Here is a 16,851-nt window from a genome sequence, read left to right as displayed (position 1 = left end):
ATTCCCCTGAAAAATAAAGAGTGTTTTATCCGTATTCCCCAAGTGCCCAATACAAATGCAAATCAGCTCTGGGCCGTTGGTTTGTTGTTTTTGGTTGTTTTGTATTTTCTCCTGTCTGGCCAGCATTGCTTGGCAGGTCTTTTCTCACTTATTTCTCTTCCTCCTTTCCTTTAGCTGGTGTGTCTGAAGCAAGGTCCCCAGGAGGGCCAGAGACCTGCTCCATTCCCACACCTTTGCCCTCTTCCTCCTCTTCCTGTTGCCCAACTTGTGCCCAACTTTATTAACCCTTTGTGCAGAAAGATCTGAAGGGCTAAAAATAAACCAGGGCTCACCCAAATTCCCTAAAATACTGGTCAGGTGGGTGACACTGGTTCCAGATGAGAACATTTGAGCCATAAAGGCTGCTTTGTTGCTGCTCTGTACAGTTCATCTCTTGGAGAAAACTGAGTAGAAAATCACAGCTATGGGGACCCAAGACCAGAGGGAGGAAAGACTTGGAACGTCCCCATCACTTTAAATAAGTCAGTGATTTTTAGATAATAAACTACCTAAATGAGTGACTCCTAAATCCTGCAAGTGGGATTTGAAAAAAGGGGATTTAAACTAGCAAGGCTGGTGAAACTAACCAGTGCTCTAAACCCTTAGGCCAAAACAGGTGCCTACTCACTTAGAACATTCATGTACCAATTTTTAAAAGGGACAAATAGTCACTAGACTAGGCTGGCAGGTTAAAGCCATGCCCTTTCTTCTTCTGCAGTTGGCATATTTCATTATGTGCCCAAATTTCAGTCTGATGCCAACTCTCTGTGTCCTCAGCGTCTCTTACCTAATTTAAAATAAATTACTTTTAATTTTATTTAAAGCTACAGCTAAAGTATTTACAGGTTGTGTTTGATATGTACAGGATTACTACAGGGAGAAGTTAAAAATGAGACACCAGCATCAAAATTCAGCTCTAGCAATCCAGAAAAGGCAGCCTGCAGGTCCTGTGGTCCTGAGCTGAACACCGCTGCCAGGGGCACCCACGAACTCAGTCAGGATCCTTGCCTTCCTCTCATGGGTTTCAGATCAACCAAGCACTTAAATACACACTGACTGTGGTGCATGAGCAGCACCAGCAAAGGGCTGGTGAAGACCAGGTGGGGCTCAGGGATGCAGTTTCCTTCCCTGCTTGGGTCCAGCAATGGGCTCAAGATCCCACAAATCTGTTGAGGCTGTGGACCTGGCTCTGTGTTGTGGTGTTGGGGCCCATAGAGACCAGGAGCTGCCTGCTGGGGGTGAATGAATTTAGGTGGGAAACAGGTGGGACCCAATATGCCTCCCTGCATCCCTTTGTTGCCATTTTGCAGGTGCTGATACCGAGCAGTGTGTTCCGCCCTCAATACTGCAGCTGAGCTTGTCCTAAAAAACAAAACCCTCAAAGGGAAAAAAATAATTTGTGTGGGTTTCCTTCTTCCCTTTTCATCTTCTTTCCTGCTGCTATTCATTTAGCATGAAATAACCTTCCAAATCAATCCGGAAGAGATCATTTGAAACTGTTGCTGTTTTCCCATTGCTAATTGCTGGTTTGAAATCCCATTTGAATCGCCCTGAATACACAGTCCAATGCTCCTAAGCTAAGTGCCTACCAGGTATTTTTCCTGATGGGCTTTTATTTCCCTGCAAAAAAACCCCCACAAACAACCAGTCCTGGATCGCTGGTTGGATTTAATGGGACAATAGCATCTCCATAGTACATCTTGTTTCTGAAGCAGAGCAGTGTTTTGGCAGGAACCGACCTCTGCTGAGTTTCACAGGCCTGGCGGCATGTTTTGGTACTGGCAGAGCCAGAAATGAAGCAGTTAATTGCCCTACTGGGAAGGAGGAAATTTCTTGTAAAAATCCAGAATCTGGTTGAACAATGTGGCCTTTTATTTTTCAGCCTTGGAATCAAGCCTGGCTGCCCTTGTAAACAAAGAAAGGAAAGAATCACTGAACCAACCCAACACATAAAAACTGACCACGTCTGTCTTTGAAGTTCCCTTTATGTTGTTTGGAAAACTTGGGATTATGGAGGTTTTTTCTTTCCTTTTTTTTTTTTTTCCTTTTTTCTTTTCCTTCTTCTCTTTTTTTTTCCCCAAGAAAAAGAGGGATGGAAGTTAAGGGAAACTTTTTCTTACACAGAGCAGAAGTCATTAATTAAGTATCCCATTCATCCCCGAGGCACCGGCTCATCAATCAGATTTCTTATTAGCATTCTGATGACCCGCCTGACCCCCTGTCTCTGCACTGTCTGCATGACGACACCGAAAAGCAGACCACACACCGAACGGAGGAGGATTATTCGACACTTTTCCTTGCTCCGGGGCGGGGGACGGAGCTGGGAAGAGGAACGATGACGGACGTTGTTGTTTTGGGTTGAGGCGAGTCAATAAGTGGCTCCTGGGCAAACAGCCCTGAGGGCCTGGGAGGGTGACTTAAGAGGTGGCTGCTGCATGCACAGGGCTGCTTTGGGGCTGGGACCTATGGCTTGGTGCTACCACCGGCTGTCTCTGCTCCCGCTGTGGTCACAGGGGGCTTAAATCCAGAGGGAAGAACAGGATTTTAGCACAGTGACCACTGTGCTCTTACTCTCGGGTAACCCCTGTCAGGAAATGATTGGGTCCTGAAAATGTGCTGGTGGCTTTGGGCTCCCTAAGTAGGCTCTGTCCTCAAGACAGGTAGGGGTCCCACATTACCAGTCCTCCAGCCTTTCTCCTTCCAGGATATCCCAATTACAAGCACTTAGCTGATTAAATCTTTACACAAGTGCTTTTGGGCAAGGTTTTATGTTAAAAAAAAGAGGACAGCGACAGCAGCAAGTTGTGAGGTGTGCACATCTTGAGAGAAAATCCAACTGCAGCAGCCCCTTGCTCAGAATGGGAATTTACACATGCACACACATGCTCAGAGCATGCAGCCAAGGGTTGAAGGAGTGTTGATTTAGATGAGATATAAGAAAGAAGTTCTTTACAATGAGGGTATAGAGACACAGGTTGCCCAGAGAGGCGGTGGATGCTCCATCCCTGGAAGCATTCAAGGCCAGGTTGGGTGAGGCTCTGAGCAAGCTGATCTAGTTGAAGGTGGCCCTGCTCATTGTAAGGGGTTGGACTAGATTGTCTTAAATGGTCTCTTCCAACCCAAAGTATTCCATGATTCTATGATTCTGTGATTCCATGATGGCCCTGACCAGGGAAAGCCGTGGCCAGTGGAGGAAGGCAGCAGTGTGAATGATGTGCCCATGTGACTGGCACAGGAATGGAACCAGAATATGGCACTACTCTTAGGGCTACTTGCTACCAAGAGTTGGCTGAGATTTCTAAATGAGATTCTTTTTACCAAGTGTTCTCAAAGTAAAACATTTTGACTTTCTTTTTAAGCTGGGGATGCTGTTTTCCTATTTCTTCATTCTTTTCTGTTTTTCTTTCTCCTTTTCAAAAGCAAAAATACAGTAATGTGCTTGTGATGTGTGGTGGATGGAAGAAAGGAAAACTGGAAAATGTGAATAAAATTCCAGAGTTTCTAAAGTATAATTGGCTTGAACCTGACCAAGTGTCACATATTCTCCTTTAAGTCTCACAGCCAAGGAGAGTTACCACCACAGATCATCTCTGGCTTTAGGCAGTATTCCCTGAGTCATGCTAAAACTGGTAAGGGATTAGGCACCTTTAGGAGTCTGAGCCTCAAGGTTTAGCCTAACAAGAGAAGTCCCTCTGGGTAGCAAATTGCATCTTCTCTCCAGCTAAAACACCAATGTATGAAACATCCTTGTCTTTGGGGCTCATCCTCAAGGCAGAGGGTTGCTGTCACAACTAAAGGGAACACAAAGGTCCTTCCTGGAGATGCAAAGATGTACATCAGTCTTTGCTGATGGAGGAGGAGATGGAGAGGATGAAAGTGGAAGTTGGTAGAAGTTTCATCTGTCATGTTAAATACCAAAGCAGCAGATATTCAAACCCAGGGCTTCACAACCCATGCAGGTGCCTTTGTCACAAAGCTACAGGAACTCTTCAGCTTTCTGTCCCAATGGATCCTCAATTATTGGACAGCAGTGTGAGGGGTGCAAGTCAACTTCTTCTGCACTGTGTTCTGAAATGAGCATTTTGTTGTGGTTTAACCCCAGCCAGCAGCTCAGCCCCACACAGCCATGCACTCATTCTGCCTGCCCCCACAGCAGCACGAGGAGGAGAATGGGAAGGGTAGAAGTGAGAAATAATGACAGTTTACTAGGTGAAGGAAAAGCTGCACACACAAGTGGAGCAAAACAAGGAATTAATTCCCCACTTCCTATGGGCAGGCAAGTGTTCAGCCATCCCCAGGGGAAAGCAAGTAATGGTGACTTGGAAACTTTCTTAAACATCACCCTGAACATCCCAGGCAGCCTCTGTGGCCACAAGTGCCTAACTTTGACTGATATTAGAGATGTATAACTATCCCCTCCATGGCAAGTAACTGTGGACCAGGGCCAGCAGGATCAACTGGGGCAAGGAAAAGGGCAAAAGAGATATCAGACTATCAGTCAAAGTGGCTGGAAACCAGTTCCCTGGGCTACCGACACAGACATATCTTCCATGTGCTCAGAAAGGGGTCTGTGTATCCCAGATACTTTAAAAAAGGCCATGTTGTTTTCTTGGTGCTGGGAAGAGTGCCTTGACAGACAGCTCTTAATGATGGTGCCTGACCCAGGCAATCCTCCCAAAGCTGCTTGTGGTCTCAGAGCCCTAAAAAATGATACCCTGTTGGGTTATGGCTGGACCTCTCTACACAGCCCTTCCTGTCATGTAGCAAATCACGGATGGTGGGCATCAGACTGTGAGGCTCATCTCCACACCTCCATCAAGCTGATTACTGGTGTGCATTCTGCAGCTGGGAAACACAGAAAGGAATTAAACCCATCACTTCCTGAAATGTTAAGGGGGTGGTTTAGATATTGACAATGAAGTCTAGTTTCCATGGCCCTTGTTAACCAAAGCAAACCAAATCTAGTTCCTCCCTGAAGTAACAGGTGGGGAGAGACTTCTATGTGGAAGATCAAAAAATGCACAGAATTGTGAGGAAGAAGGCTCAAACCCCCTCCATCTCCCTCTGGTGCAGCAAACAAAGAGGTGAGTTCAGCTGGGTACCAGTTTGGCAGCTGCCATTCTGGTGCTGGACCATCTCACACGGCAATCAGGTATTGTTTGCAAAGATGGCATAAATTAAATTCCATGGAAAAAAATTAAACTGGATCTCTGGTGCCAGCAGCTCCTCTTATCACTTTGTAGCCTGTTCGTGTTCCCTGGCAGATAATCACCATGACTAACATTTATCTTACACAGCCAATTTTGCCACCAAAATCTGTTTTCTGACCCCAGCTGACTATTCACAGACATGACAGCTCCCTCGACCATAGCATAAAGGCTAACAAGGCTCTCCTAGAAAATAGATGGGTTTTGTGGACACTACAAAATCAAAATAAGATGTAATGAGTGCCCCAGAGAGCTGGATGGAGGGGCTGAGTGCCTTTAATTTCTCTGTCTTAGTGGTCGTTTCCTTCATCTGGTTTGTTTATTCTGCTGTTTTCTGTTGTATCTTCAGATACAGATAGACTTTGTGCAGTTTGATGGCCATGCTGGAGAATGAGCTCCCTACCATACTCTTCATGCCAACTTGACTTCTGGGCTTCCTTCCTCTGTGATTTTCTCTATTTCCAAGAGGTCTGTAAGGTAGAAGAAGCTGGTACAAGAGTTTGGGAACGCATTGAAGGGCCCTGAGGATTTGATCAGGGTTCGAGTGAACCTGTCAAGATGGAAAAAGGACAGGTTTATCTTTTAGCAGCAATTTGGGGTGTTCACCATGGGGCTGTCCGTGATGCTGGCTACAGACACTGGTGGGAACTGGGTGAAAAAGGAAGGACCACCACAGCTGCACACAGGTCTGTGACTCATTAGCAGGTTTCTAATCTAAGAAGATTCTGCTGCCCTGACCAATTTCCTTTGAAACTGACCCAAGTTTCCATAGATCTCCACTCAAGTCAGCTCACTATGAACCCCCAGTTTGTCCTCTGGGACACAGACTGGGCAGGATCACAAGGAGCCCCTGCTGGACAGATATGGGAACATTTTACCCACAATGATTTTTGAAGCATTGAAGCATGATAGTTGTCTTTCTCAAGAACCAAATTCTTCAAACAAATCTGCCCACCCCTTCCAAAATTCTGTTAACAGTTTTTTTCTTTGAGTCTTTCTGCCCTCTTTCTCCTTCTGATTCTTCTTCCATGAAGCCCATACCATCTCATGAACCAAAATCACACTTCTAAGGAAAACCACCTTTAAATAGTGCACTGAGACCATGTGTAAACTCTGCACTGGTACAGACCTAGTGGTCCCCACCTGAAGATCAGAGATGAAGGCTCTAGACTGCACAGATGGCTCAAAGATGGTATCTTGCACAAAAATATCACTAGATGTACTCCAAACAGGTCTAAATAACTTCCTCTGGGCAAAATTGAGTGCACAGTGTTTATATTTCCATACTTTCATGTCTGGCTGTTTGTGAGGGTGTTGGGCTCAGAACTGGCTTGAGTCATTGGCAAAAGTGCCCACCTTGTCTGTGTCTGAGGATGTAGTCTGAATCCTCTCATTCCTCAGGGTTTTCCAGTGGATTCTATTCTTCCTCCTTGTGGTGCCACCAGAAGGTTGAATTTTGTCGCTATTGGTGAGTCTCCCCATCCAAGCTGAATGACTGCTTCATATTCCCATTCAGATCTTTCTTAAAAATCCCATTCATAGGCCCACAAAAAATGATTAAAAGTTGTTTAGAAGATAAGGCTTTTCCTCACTTTCATTTTCCTGAGCATCCAGCCATATGAACAAGGCTTACTACATCTGGCAACTATTTGTTGTAGTGTCTGTACATTCTTGGCATGAAGCTAGTTATGGATATTTTGGTGTATTAATAGACATGCTAAGCCTAAAAATGGGAGTAGGAGGGATTAGATGACTTGGAGATTTTGGGGAGAGAGATGGTCTGTGCTTTTTCCCTTTCCAGCTTTGGTCCCAGGCCAGTTTAAACCTGCAATGAATAATAGCAGTTACTGGATGCGAGTTTCCCCCCTCAAAAAGGAGTGTGGTGAACTCTGAGTTTCTAAAAACCATTTTCAGGCATTTTGGGCAACTTCCTGCACTGGTTTGACACTTGTAGCTCCAATGGATGCTGGGACAAGTTGGGAGGTGCCCTGAGTTCTTCAGATCTGGTTGAGACTAGTTTGATTAGATTGATTATAGGGCCCTTTTCAAGGTCAGCAGGAAAACAAGGTCAGCAGCATCACTGAAACAGGGCAGGGAAATTACTCTCAAGCTACCTGTTTCTCCCCATGAATAAGAGATTAGGGCTGAGATCATGTAGGGTCCTCTTTGATAGCCACAATCAATGGCTTTTTGGGTGTTTCTTGTTTGGTTGTCAGTGTCTGTATTTGGCAATCTGGTGCACAGTGCCTCGCGGTCCTTATCGAGGTCCTTGCTGAGCTGGATCACGGCTGTGGCGATGGCCGTGCCCATTCAGGCTGGCACAGCCAGGCTCCTCCTGTGGCTCCACACTGAGGGAACACCAAGATCCTTGCCCAGGTCACCCAAGGGAGGGTGGGCAGCAAACAAACCCTCCATCCTCCAGCTGGGAACCCCTGAGAGCACGGGAAGGAAGAGGAGAGCATTAACACACGAAGAGGGCAAAGCTTGAATCTGGTGATGGTGGCTCAAGCCCTGAAGAATGGTGCTGCCAGGCCCCATCTCACATGGACCCCACAGCCCCCAGCACGCCTGGCAGTCCGGACACGCTAAGCGGGAGCCGCACGTTCCCACCGCCGGGCGCGCCGCGATATGACGGCGTGCCAAAGGATCTTTGGGAGCTCAGGGGGGGAATATCCTGGCATAGAATTTAAAATGTGCTCTAACCTTTTCTGCAAACTGAAAGCAAGAAAAATGCTCATAAAACTAGTCTTTGTGCACAGAAAGAAGTCCGTTTTTATACTGTTGCTAAGTTCCTTATTGTTTTCTGGCTGTTTTTTGTGTTTCTGTGGCAGCCTTTTCTGTGGGCCTCTTTCAGTGACTTAGCTATATTGGCCTGCAGATAATTAGATCAGTGCTATCATTTTCACTGTCCTTTTTCCTCTGGAGCTATTTGCATGATAATGGCAGTTTGTGCGACTCTCTCCCTCCGTCTCCCTCTCTCTTTTAACCAGACACCATTTCTAAACATGAAATAATTCAGGGAACAATCTGTGAATGGTTCTGTTAAGAAAAGACTGAAAACATCTGGTTAAGAAAACATTTCTGGTAACCAAGAATCCAGTATTTATGTCAACTATAGCTTTAAAAAAGAGGTCTTTTCTTAACAGCATTTTTAGTCTGTATTTTAGTCTATATACAGTATTGGCTGTATGCAAAGCTCCTAACCACAATATACTCCCACTCTGGGTATATATGTCTTTATTATATGTTTGTCAATTTATAGACAAGTGAAATATTAGGATCTGAACTCTCAATGAAACCTGTGACAGGTGTCATTTAAAAGGCAGCTATGCCCCAAAAACTGTTTTTGAACCCCTCTTGCTGTGAACAAAGTATTTCGTTCTGCAAGATATGCCCAAATCTAAGCAGGAGAGCAAACACATTGAAACCCAGTGCTTGGCCTGGGTGACTGACACTGGTGTTGTGGTCATTTAGGGTCTGGGGCTTCCCATCAGAGAATGTATCATGGCCAAGGGTGGGCCAAGGAAGATCTTTGTGCAGGAGCAGAGACTCCTGCCATGCCCAGGTCCTGCAGACCAGTGGCCATCTCAGCCTCCAGGCTGTGCCACACCACTGAGAAGATTATTTTTGCTGTAAGAAAAGGGTCTTGGGACCAATTCCTGCTCCTGACGAGATTAAACTCCCTGCAGACATACCTCAGCAAGGGAGAAAATAAATAGTGAAAAAACCCCAGAGAGTTAATAAAATTGGTCCTAGTGTCTGAAGACCATGCAATTCATTTGGGATTTTGATTTCCCTATGGCAGCTCAGGCAAAGAACATCAGCTGTCCTACACCCGATAATTTTTCATATGGATCTTCATGTCACCCTGGCAAAAACATACTCCTGGTCTGGCTCCACATCCTGGAGGGCTCCTCAGAGCAGCCCAGTACTGCAGTGGATGGGTGGCAAGGCTGGGAGTAGAAAATCTTATTTGCCTGTTGAGTTAAAGCTTATTAAAGTTAAAGCTTATTAAGGATGATTTGAAATTTCCTAATAGGCAATTTTTGATAGACAAAACTGGACACAGTTTTGATAGCTTTCTAAATCAAAAATAAAGCAATTAAAATTTCCACTATTGTCTTTCTTTTTATGAGAAAAAGATTCTTGTAAAGAAACGGGGTTTAACCAGTTTTAATTTATTTTTATTAGTTAATTAATTCATTTTATTTAAATACTGGTACATGTTGCTGAACAATATTTTTACAAATGAATTTGTGCTGCAAATATCTCATAACAATTGTAACACACAGAAAAAAATTCCCTTTAGGTAAATATCTCTGAGGATTGGGCTCTGTTGTTGTCTGCCGTGGGGTCACACAGAATCACAGAATGGTTTGGGTTGGAAGGGACCTTAAAGGTCTAATTCCAAACCCCTGCCATGGGCAGGGACACCTTCCACTAGACCAGACTGCTCAGAGCCTCATACAACCTGGCTTTGAACACTTCCAGGGTTGGGATAGCCACAGCCTCTCTGAGCAATCTATTCCAGAGCCTCACCACCTTCACAGTAAAGAATTTGTTTCTTGTATCTAACCTAAACCTACCCTCTTTCAGTTTAAAGCCATTCCCTCTTGTCCTGTCACTCCATGCACTTGTGAAAAGTCCCTCTCCACCTCTCTAGTAGCCCCTCTAGGTACGGGAAGGTACTTTAAGATTTCCCCAGAGCCTTTTCCTCTCCAGGCTGATCCATCAGTTCAGCTGCACCAGGTTTGTTTGAGAGACATAAAGGAGTAAGAAAAGTTATGATGGCACTGCCGTGGTCAGAGGTACCTGAAAATCACCTCCAAGTCAACGAGGAGTCACCTCCGAGTCAGCATGGCTGAAGCATCATGTGAGAGCTGCCCAGAATGGGAGAGAGTGCTGATCCCAGGCCATGGGAGAGCTGGAAGGACAAACAGAGTTCAGTTCATAGCTACATGGAGGGAAGATGCCACAAATCAGATGAAGATTTTGGCACGAGGTTTCCTGCCTCAAGAAAATTGATTATTCACAGATGAGGGCAGAGACAGGGACTGGCTCACCAGACTCACAGGAATTGTTGATGCTCAGCAATTCTGAAAATTAGATCCATCAACCAGTGTTATTCATCAGTTAATGAAATTCAGTGGAAATGGCTTCACTGGGAATTGGACCAGGTCCTTACTTCAGAGTGTAAGTAGTGAAAGAGAAGGCTTCTTTCTGAACACTGTTGCCAAGCTGTGCATGACCGTGAGCACACCACAGACAGCACCCGGCCCTCCTGTGCTCCCCCCGTGTTGTGGATGGTGCATGGCCAGACATCTGAGAAACACCGAACACCTTTGGTTTCAGTGGCCATTTTGAGATACATGAGGGCTGTTTCCCAGCGTTTTTAAATCCTCGCTATTTGCATCAGGTAAGGTTTGAGGAGCTCTTGTCCTCCCCAAAGCCGTGTAGCCCCGTCTCAAAGCCATGTAGCATCTCAAAGCCTGTCAGGAACCAGGAGATCAAACAAACTGGTTCCTGCCAAGCAAAAAAACATTAGAGGGAAGGTAGTTTGCAGCAAACAAGGCAGGGCTTTACATTTACTTGCTGTCTGATGGCATTTCACATTTCTTCCAAGCAGCACCCTCCACTACTAGAGAAATAAAGGCAGGAGTTCAATGCCTACCCCCACACATTTACCTTCAAAAATGTCTCTGAGTGAAGACAAAACCCTGAAAATTTCAAGGAATACACAAGAACTGAGGGGAAAAAAAAAGAAAAAAAATTTCTCAATAGTATGAAAAGTGGTTTATTTTCTTATTATTTTTATGTATTTTTAAATGTTTCCTCATTGTATATTTCTACCAGTAGCCAAGTGCCGGATTATGAGCAGGACTTAATGAAACAAAATTACAATTTCAACCCCCAGTGCTCTTTCCTGAAGATGCAAGTGGTGTTTTTCACACAGCTCTTGCAGTGGTGAGTCACCAGCACAAGAGGTGGCTTATCAACTTCTCAAATGCACTATTTTTTGGACAGACAAGTTCACGATTTTGCAATTCTTGTGGGATTTTGATCTACTCCAGGTAATTTATAATCAAACTTTAAATAATTATGGACAATTTAGGTGGAAGACTAACATATTTCAGTTAATTTCAGCATTCTTCCTGAATGCTCCATGTTTTCAGAGTATGAAAAAATACTAAACCCACTGAAGGTAGCTTCAGCAAAGAGCTGAAAACCTGCTGCCATCACTTTATATATTATATACAAGATTTGAAAAAAAATCACAATAGTATGAAGAAGATGAGGGTTTCTCCAATCAGGAAGTTTATGTAAGGAAAAAATAGCTACAATGTGAAATGTGAAAGCAACAGAAGTGTTTTAAGCTGGTGCTGAGGTTTCTTTGTTCAGATGAGCTGCCCCAGGAATTAGATTCGGACATGGTCCCTTCCCCATTGCATGCTTCTTCTGATCTTCTTGTCCTTAAGCTTCCAGTCTACCTTCACACAGATGGATTCTCTTCACAATATTTCATATATAAAGTACAGAACACAGCTGAGGAACAGTATTTAAGACTGTCCAGATGAAAGAGAGTGAGATGGCTGTGATGGAAGAGCTGATTCACTGCTCCAGGTTTACACTGTAGTAACCTCACTGAAATAAGGAATTCCACTCTTCTAAAACCAAGAGTTGGGTCAGGCTCAGCTGAATGATGGACTTTTGTATTCATTCAGAAGATTAAATGTCATCCCTCATGTGTGCCTGTTTTTCAGCTGAGTCCTGCACACCTCACATGGGCAAAACAACCACTGCCTTATGAGCAACATGATCCCAGAACTGAGCACTGAAGGACTGGACTGCATAGCACCCCAGAATTTCAGAAAATATTGGCAAACTGGAAATAAAGTATCTCCCTAATGACTTTAAGAACTCAGCTCCAGTGGGAACTTTGCCTATATAAAGTTGATGGGAGGAGGGATCTACATACAAATACGAAATTTGTGTTAAGGAGACTAAATTTGGCTTAAGTAGAATATGCCTTTCATCTATCCTGATTTTATTGAGTATTTTATTGCAATTCTTCTTTCTTTATTAGTGGGGAAGCAAACTGGTATGTTTTAAAATTGTTCCCACTGTTGTGAGTATAAACTTCCTGAAGATTTTAGCCTGTTTGCAAGAGATTGAGTAAAATAAAGATTTTTTTTTTTTTTAGGTCAACATTTTCTTCTGGCAGACTGAGCTTGAAGTGCACTTTATTTCCCTTTAATTTAACAGCTCCAGCAGCTTTTCCAGTTAAATCGACTGTTCATTATTGAGCCCATTTATGAAGGGCTGTGCAGTGCAGTTTAATGAATCCCTGGCACAAAGCTCCCTTTCAGTGTAGGGAAAGAATAGCAGCCTATTTAGGTCCTGTAGGGCTGTATGTCAAAGGCTGCCTATAATACTTGTCAGGGAAGGGCAGAAATTCCCACTGATATAAGAATGTGCAAGAAATCAACTTTCACAACCAACTTGCCGATTAAGACGCGATCAGGAAATGAGTCTGTGGGTTGGGAGCAGTGACACCTGTTTGGGCAGCCAGATTTTCCCATAACTCGATAACCATATGGGCCATACAACCAGGAAGGGAAAAAACAAGCCCTCCCTCCCCTGTCGCAGAGATTTTCTTACTTTCACGCTGCCTTCCTGATGCCACGATGAAAGGGAAATGGGTGCTGTGAGTTGTGAGGGCTGGGCTCAGTGCTGGATTTGGTTTGCTTTCCAAACCAAAGAAGGTTTTGCTATTGATCATAAAATCATGGAACAGATTGGGTTGGAAGGGACTGTAAAGATCATCTGGTTCCAACCTCTCTGCAGTCAGCAGGGACATCTTCAACGAGACCAGCTTGCTCAAAGCCTCATCTAACCTGGCCTTGAACAGTTCCAGGGATGGGGAATCAACACCTCTCCAGGTAGTTTGTGCCAGTGTTTCACCACTCTCATCATAAAACATTTCTTCCTTATATCAGCCCAAATCTACTTCCTTTTAGTGATGAGGCGCAGCACGTGAGATGTTTCCTTCAGGCTGAATCCCAGTGGGATCCTGCCCCTGCGTGGCAGAGGATTTACCCTGGGGTTGGACACTGAGATGGGTGGCCCCATGAACATCAGGAGGGTACACAGAGCTTCTGCAACTGGCTCCAGTGAGGAGCTGCTCCACAAAGTGCTGGCACTGTGATGTGGCCCTCGACCGTGCAAGGCTTCCTTTCTCGAGGAAACTGCTCTCTCCTTTCTGTCCAGCTTGGTCTGCAAGGATAACAAATTGTTCTTCTTGTGAAGGGCATGATTGTGTGGGCATGAGCTCGATCTATGGCCAGAGCAAAGCATTAGTGATCAGGGCATGCCCTTACTCCATCTGATTCTCAGGGTGACTGTGCCCTGGTTCTCTAAAAGCCAAGCTTGATGCCAAGGGCATGGCTCTCAGAAGCCTTGGTTTAACCCCCAGAGCTGGTTGAGATGATGCTCCCTATAACAAGCAAGAAAATGAACAAAACCAGATAAATTTCCTACACAAAAGGGGCAAGAAAATAGCAGTAGCACCCCTGGAGCCTCTTAGCGAGCACCGAGTGCTCTCCTATGGAATGAAGGTTTGGGGTGGTGGAAGGAATTCTGCAGCCACTTCACTCACCTCAGTCTGTTGGGGGTAAAGTGGAGGGAAAAGGACATCTGGTTCAAAATTTTGCCTAGGGTTGGGGCTATTTTGTGGGTCTAATCCCAGCATTTCCTGGACATTAGACCCTGCTAGTGAGATGAGGTGGATAGCTGGGCCTAGGAGTCATCACGAGTGGGCTGAGCATCAGCATCCTGGAAGAGCACAGGCAGAAGACAAGCAGGTTCATACAGCTGCTGGAAAAGAGAGATGTTTTGCAGGAATAACCAAACTGCTATTTCCTTGAAGAAAAATTAAGTTTCTTTACAAGTTGTTGACATGTGGCTTAGCAAATTTCCCTCCAGGCATTGCCCAACTTGGGGTAATCAGCTCTGCCTGAGAGAACACGGAGAATAAGCATGTTTAATGCAATTATGAAGGCTTTCTAAATCTCCAGATCTGGTTGAGAATATGTAAATTCGGCTGCTTAGCACAACTGAATGCAAACTTTCCTTTGCATGCCTGACAATTGTTTTAATACTCTCCAAGTTTTAGGAGGTAATAAAGTCTCCCACTAAACCGTAGCTGAGCTCTCAAAGCTGTTTAATTGAATGAATTCAGCCTTACAGAAGAGAAGCTGGGCCTTTCAGCTCCTTTTTATCTGAGCCACCGGATATTTAGCCACTCTGCATATAATACCACCCAGACTCATTAACAAACCCTTTAGACAGGCTACAGAATATTGCTGCTATGATGCTGAAGCAGATACTAATTTGAGGACAACTTCGTTGCCGCTCTGTTTGAATGATTTCATGTTGCTCACATAAGAAACAGTCCCGGACCGTCTGCACATCCCATGAAGGATAGTGACCCCCGTTTTCGGGACCCATGTGCAGTTTGAAGTGGCCTCATAGGGTATGCAAAACTATCTAGTGGAGCACACAGGGGATATATATGTTGTTCTTTACATTTCCCCATCAATAAGGGAGCTTGGAGCAGGCTGCGAAGCTTGACAGGGCTTGACAGGGCCTGAGGGTAACAGCTCGGGTCGCTAATCCCTGTCAGTTGTATTCGAGCTAAGTAGTTTAAATCCACCTTCTATGTAGACATACTCATTCTGACACGCAGAGAAATATAAACTTCCCATAGCCCTCTGCCTACCAGGGTTTTTTTGCTTCAATTACACAGTTGCACTCAGAGCAAGTCCCCAAATAAGAGACTGGGCTCCAGCTGAGCAAGTTTTGCAAAGCAGACCCGGTCCAGATGTGCTGCCACCAGAGCAAAGGCTGTGCCTGGGACTGTGAGGTTCTGCCTGCCGCTGGGACCCTGCTGAGACCTGCTCAGGTGCTGGTGAGAGATCAAGAAAATCAGCATTCTTGTTTTGCAGAGGATATTGAGCCTTATTTTCCTCTCATGAAATATGTGCTTTCTCCGCTTTTCTCCTTGCAAGACTTGCTTTGCATTCAACAAGTGTTTCAAACCACAGTGAGGTGAATTTGGCTGGTTTTTCCATTCTACCACTATTTACAGTCCTAGGAGCTTGTCTCACTTTGCTTCTGCAGACTTTTGCTTTCTGTTTTTTCCTTCCAATACAAAACTGCTGCATTTCTAGTGAATTGATGCAGACCATGAAAACCCACCTTATTTCATCCCAAATCAGATATGGATCTTCATTCAAATTTGGACCTATAAAACCCCTGAACAAAAGTAACCCATCTGGAGCTGGGTTAAGGGTTGTTCTGCATCAACATAAGACCTTTGTGAAGGCAAATTAAAATTCCTTTTCCCCATAAAAAAGACAAGACGGTTCCTTCAGGAGCTGTTACCAGTACTTTAAGTAGCCACTTCACTAATTTTTCTACCTTCCATATGGAAGATTTATACTGCTGCTTCAGTAAATCCATGCAACACCATAGGCAAGGTGGTCTAGTGGAAGGTGTCCCTGGCCACTGTAGGGGAGCTGGAATAGATGATCTTTAAAGTCCTTTCCAACCCAAACCATTCCATGATTCTGTGACTTTAACTCAATGAACCCCAGTCATTTGAAATCTCTACTGGATCACAGCTCTGGATTTTCTTAGGACATGACTAGACAGAGAATATGCTGTGTAATGTGCATAGCAATGAGCTTGGAAAAAAGCACCCTTTACAAATCAGTTTAAGTGTGTGTATCCTGGCGGCTGTCAGAGCAAGAGCATGTCCCCGTGCCCTTGCACCCAGAGCCGTGCAAGCGCCGGGGCTGGCCCCAGACAGAGGAATATGTTTTCTGCCAGCTGAGCAACTGCAGGAGGAGGGGACAAGACTGATGGAGTCTGGAGGATGCTGTGCACCTGCTCCGGGACGACTGTATGTGTTTGGTATGGGGATGCCTGTCCACCTGTCCCGGGGCGCGTGTGCACACCTGTCCCGCGGGGCTGCGTATCTGTCCCAGGGGTGTGCGTCCAAGTCCCGGGAGCGATGCTCGTCCCGTCCCGCCGCTGCCCATGTTCCCGCCTGGGTCGGTGGGTGGGTGGGTGCAGCCAGCCCGGCCCCCGGGCTCCCGGCAGGGAGGCGGGGAGGGTCGGGGCAAGCCCCGCTCTGATCCCTCCTCCTCCTCCTTCCCCGCCCGCCGCCTTTTCCCCGCTGCCGCCGCTGCTGCCGCCGCCCGCGCGGCGCATCCCAGCAGAGCCCCTCGGAACGCGGGGCGGCGGCGTTCGCCGCCGGCCATGGCCGTGCCCGCCGCGCTGCTCAGCCCCCACCACCTCCTCTCCTTCTGCTTCCCCGCCGCCGGCGGGCTCCTGGGCTATGCTGACCTGGAGAAGGGCTACGAGAGCGGCGGCGGTGACGCAGGGGACTTTAGAGAAGCCACCCGGGACCTGCTGAGCTTCATCGACTCGGCTTCCAGCAACATCAAGCTGGCGCTGGACCGGCCGGTGAAGTCCCGGCGGAAGGTGAACCATAGGAAGTACCTGCAGAAGCAGATCAAGCGCTGCACCGGCATCATCGCCG

The 16,851-nt window shown here is 45.8% G+C and overlaps 1 protein-coding gene and 1 long non-coding RNA gene across 3 annotated transcripts in view; one reads left to right on the top strand and one right to left on the bottom strand.

The window, feature by feature from the left end:
• Positions 1–1,893: 1,893 nt before the first annotated feature.
• Positions 1,894–13,094, bottom strand: LOC121662662. Of its 2 annotated transcripts, XR_006015366.1 has the most exons (3): positions 10,932–13,094; positions 10,059–10,170; positions 1,894–7,678 (listed from the first exon to the last, which is right to left on the bottom strand). It is a non-coding gene; the product is annotated as an uncharacterized LOC121662662 (long non-coding RNA). The 2 variants fall into 2 exon arrangements; XR_006015365.1 differs by having other exon boundaries at positions 10,059–13,094.
• A 2,949-nt stretch (positions 13,095–16,043) lies between these two features.
• The window catches only part of FAM181B (family with sequence similarity 181 member B), a 2,766-nt gene continuing 1,958 nt past the window's right edge, over positions 16,044–16,851 (top strand). The window contains exon 1 of the mRNA XM_042024046.1: positions 16,044–16,849. Coding sequence (XP_041879980.1) covers positions 16,212–16,849 — 638 coding nt within the window. The 5' untranslated portion in view covers positions 16,044–16,211. The remainder of the gene's footprint in view (positions 16,850–16,851) is intronic.

The sequence above is a fragment of the Corvus kubaryi genome, unplaced genomic scaffold (genome assembly GCF_017639235.1).
Source record: "Corvus kubaryi isolate FWS band 111438036 unplaced genomic scaffold, C.kubaryi_AGA036_p1.0 37260, whole genome shotgun sequence".
NCBI classification, from domain to species: domain Eukaryota; kingdom Metazoa; phylum Chordata; class Aves; order Passeriformes; family Corvidae; genus Corvus; species Corvus kubaryi.
This window is presented reverse-complemented; position numbering and strand designations above follow the sequence as displayed.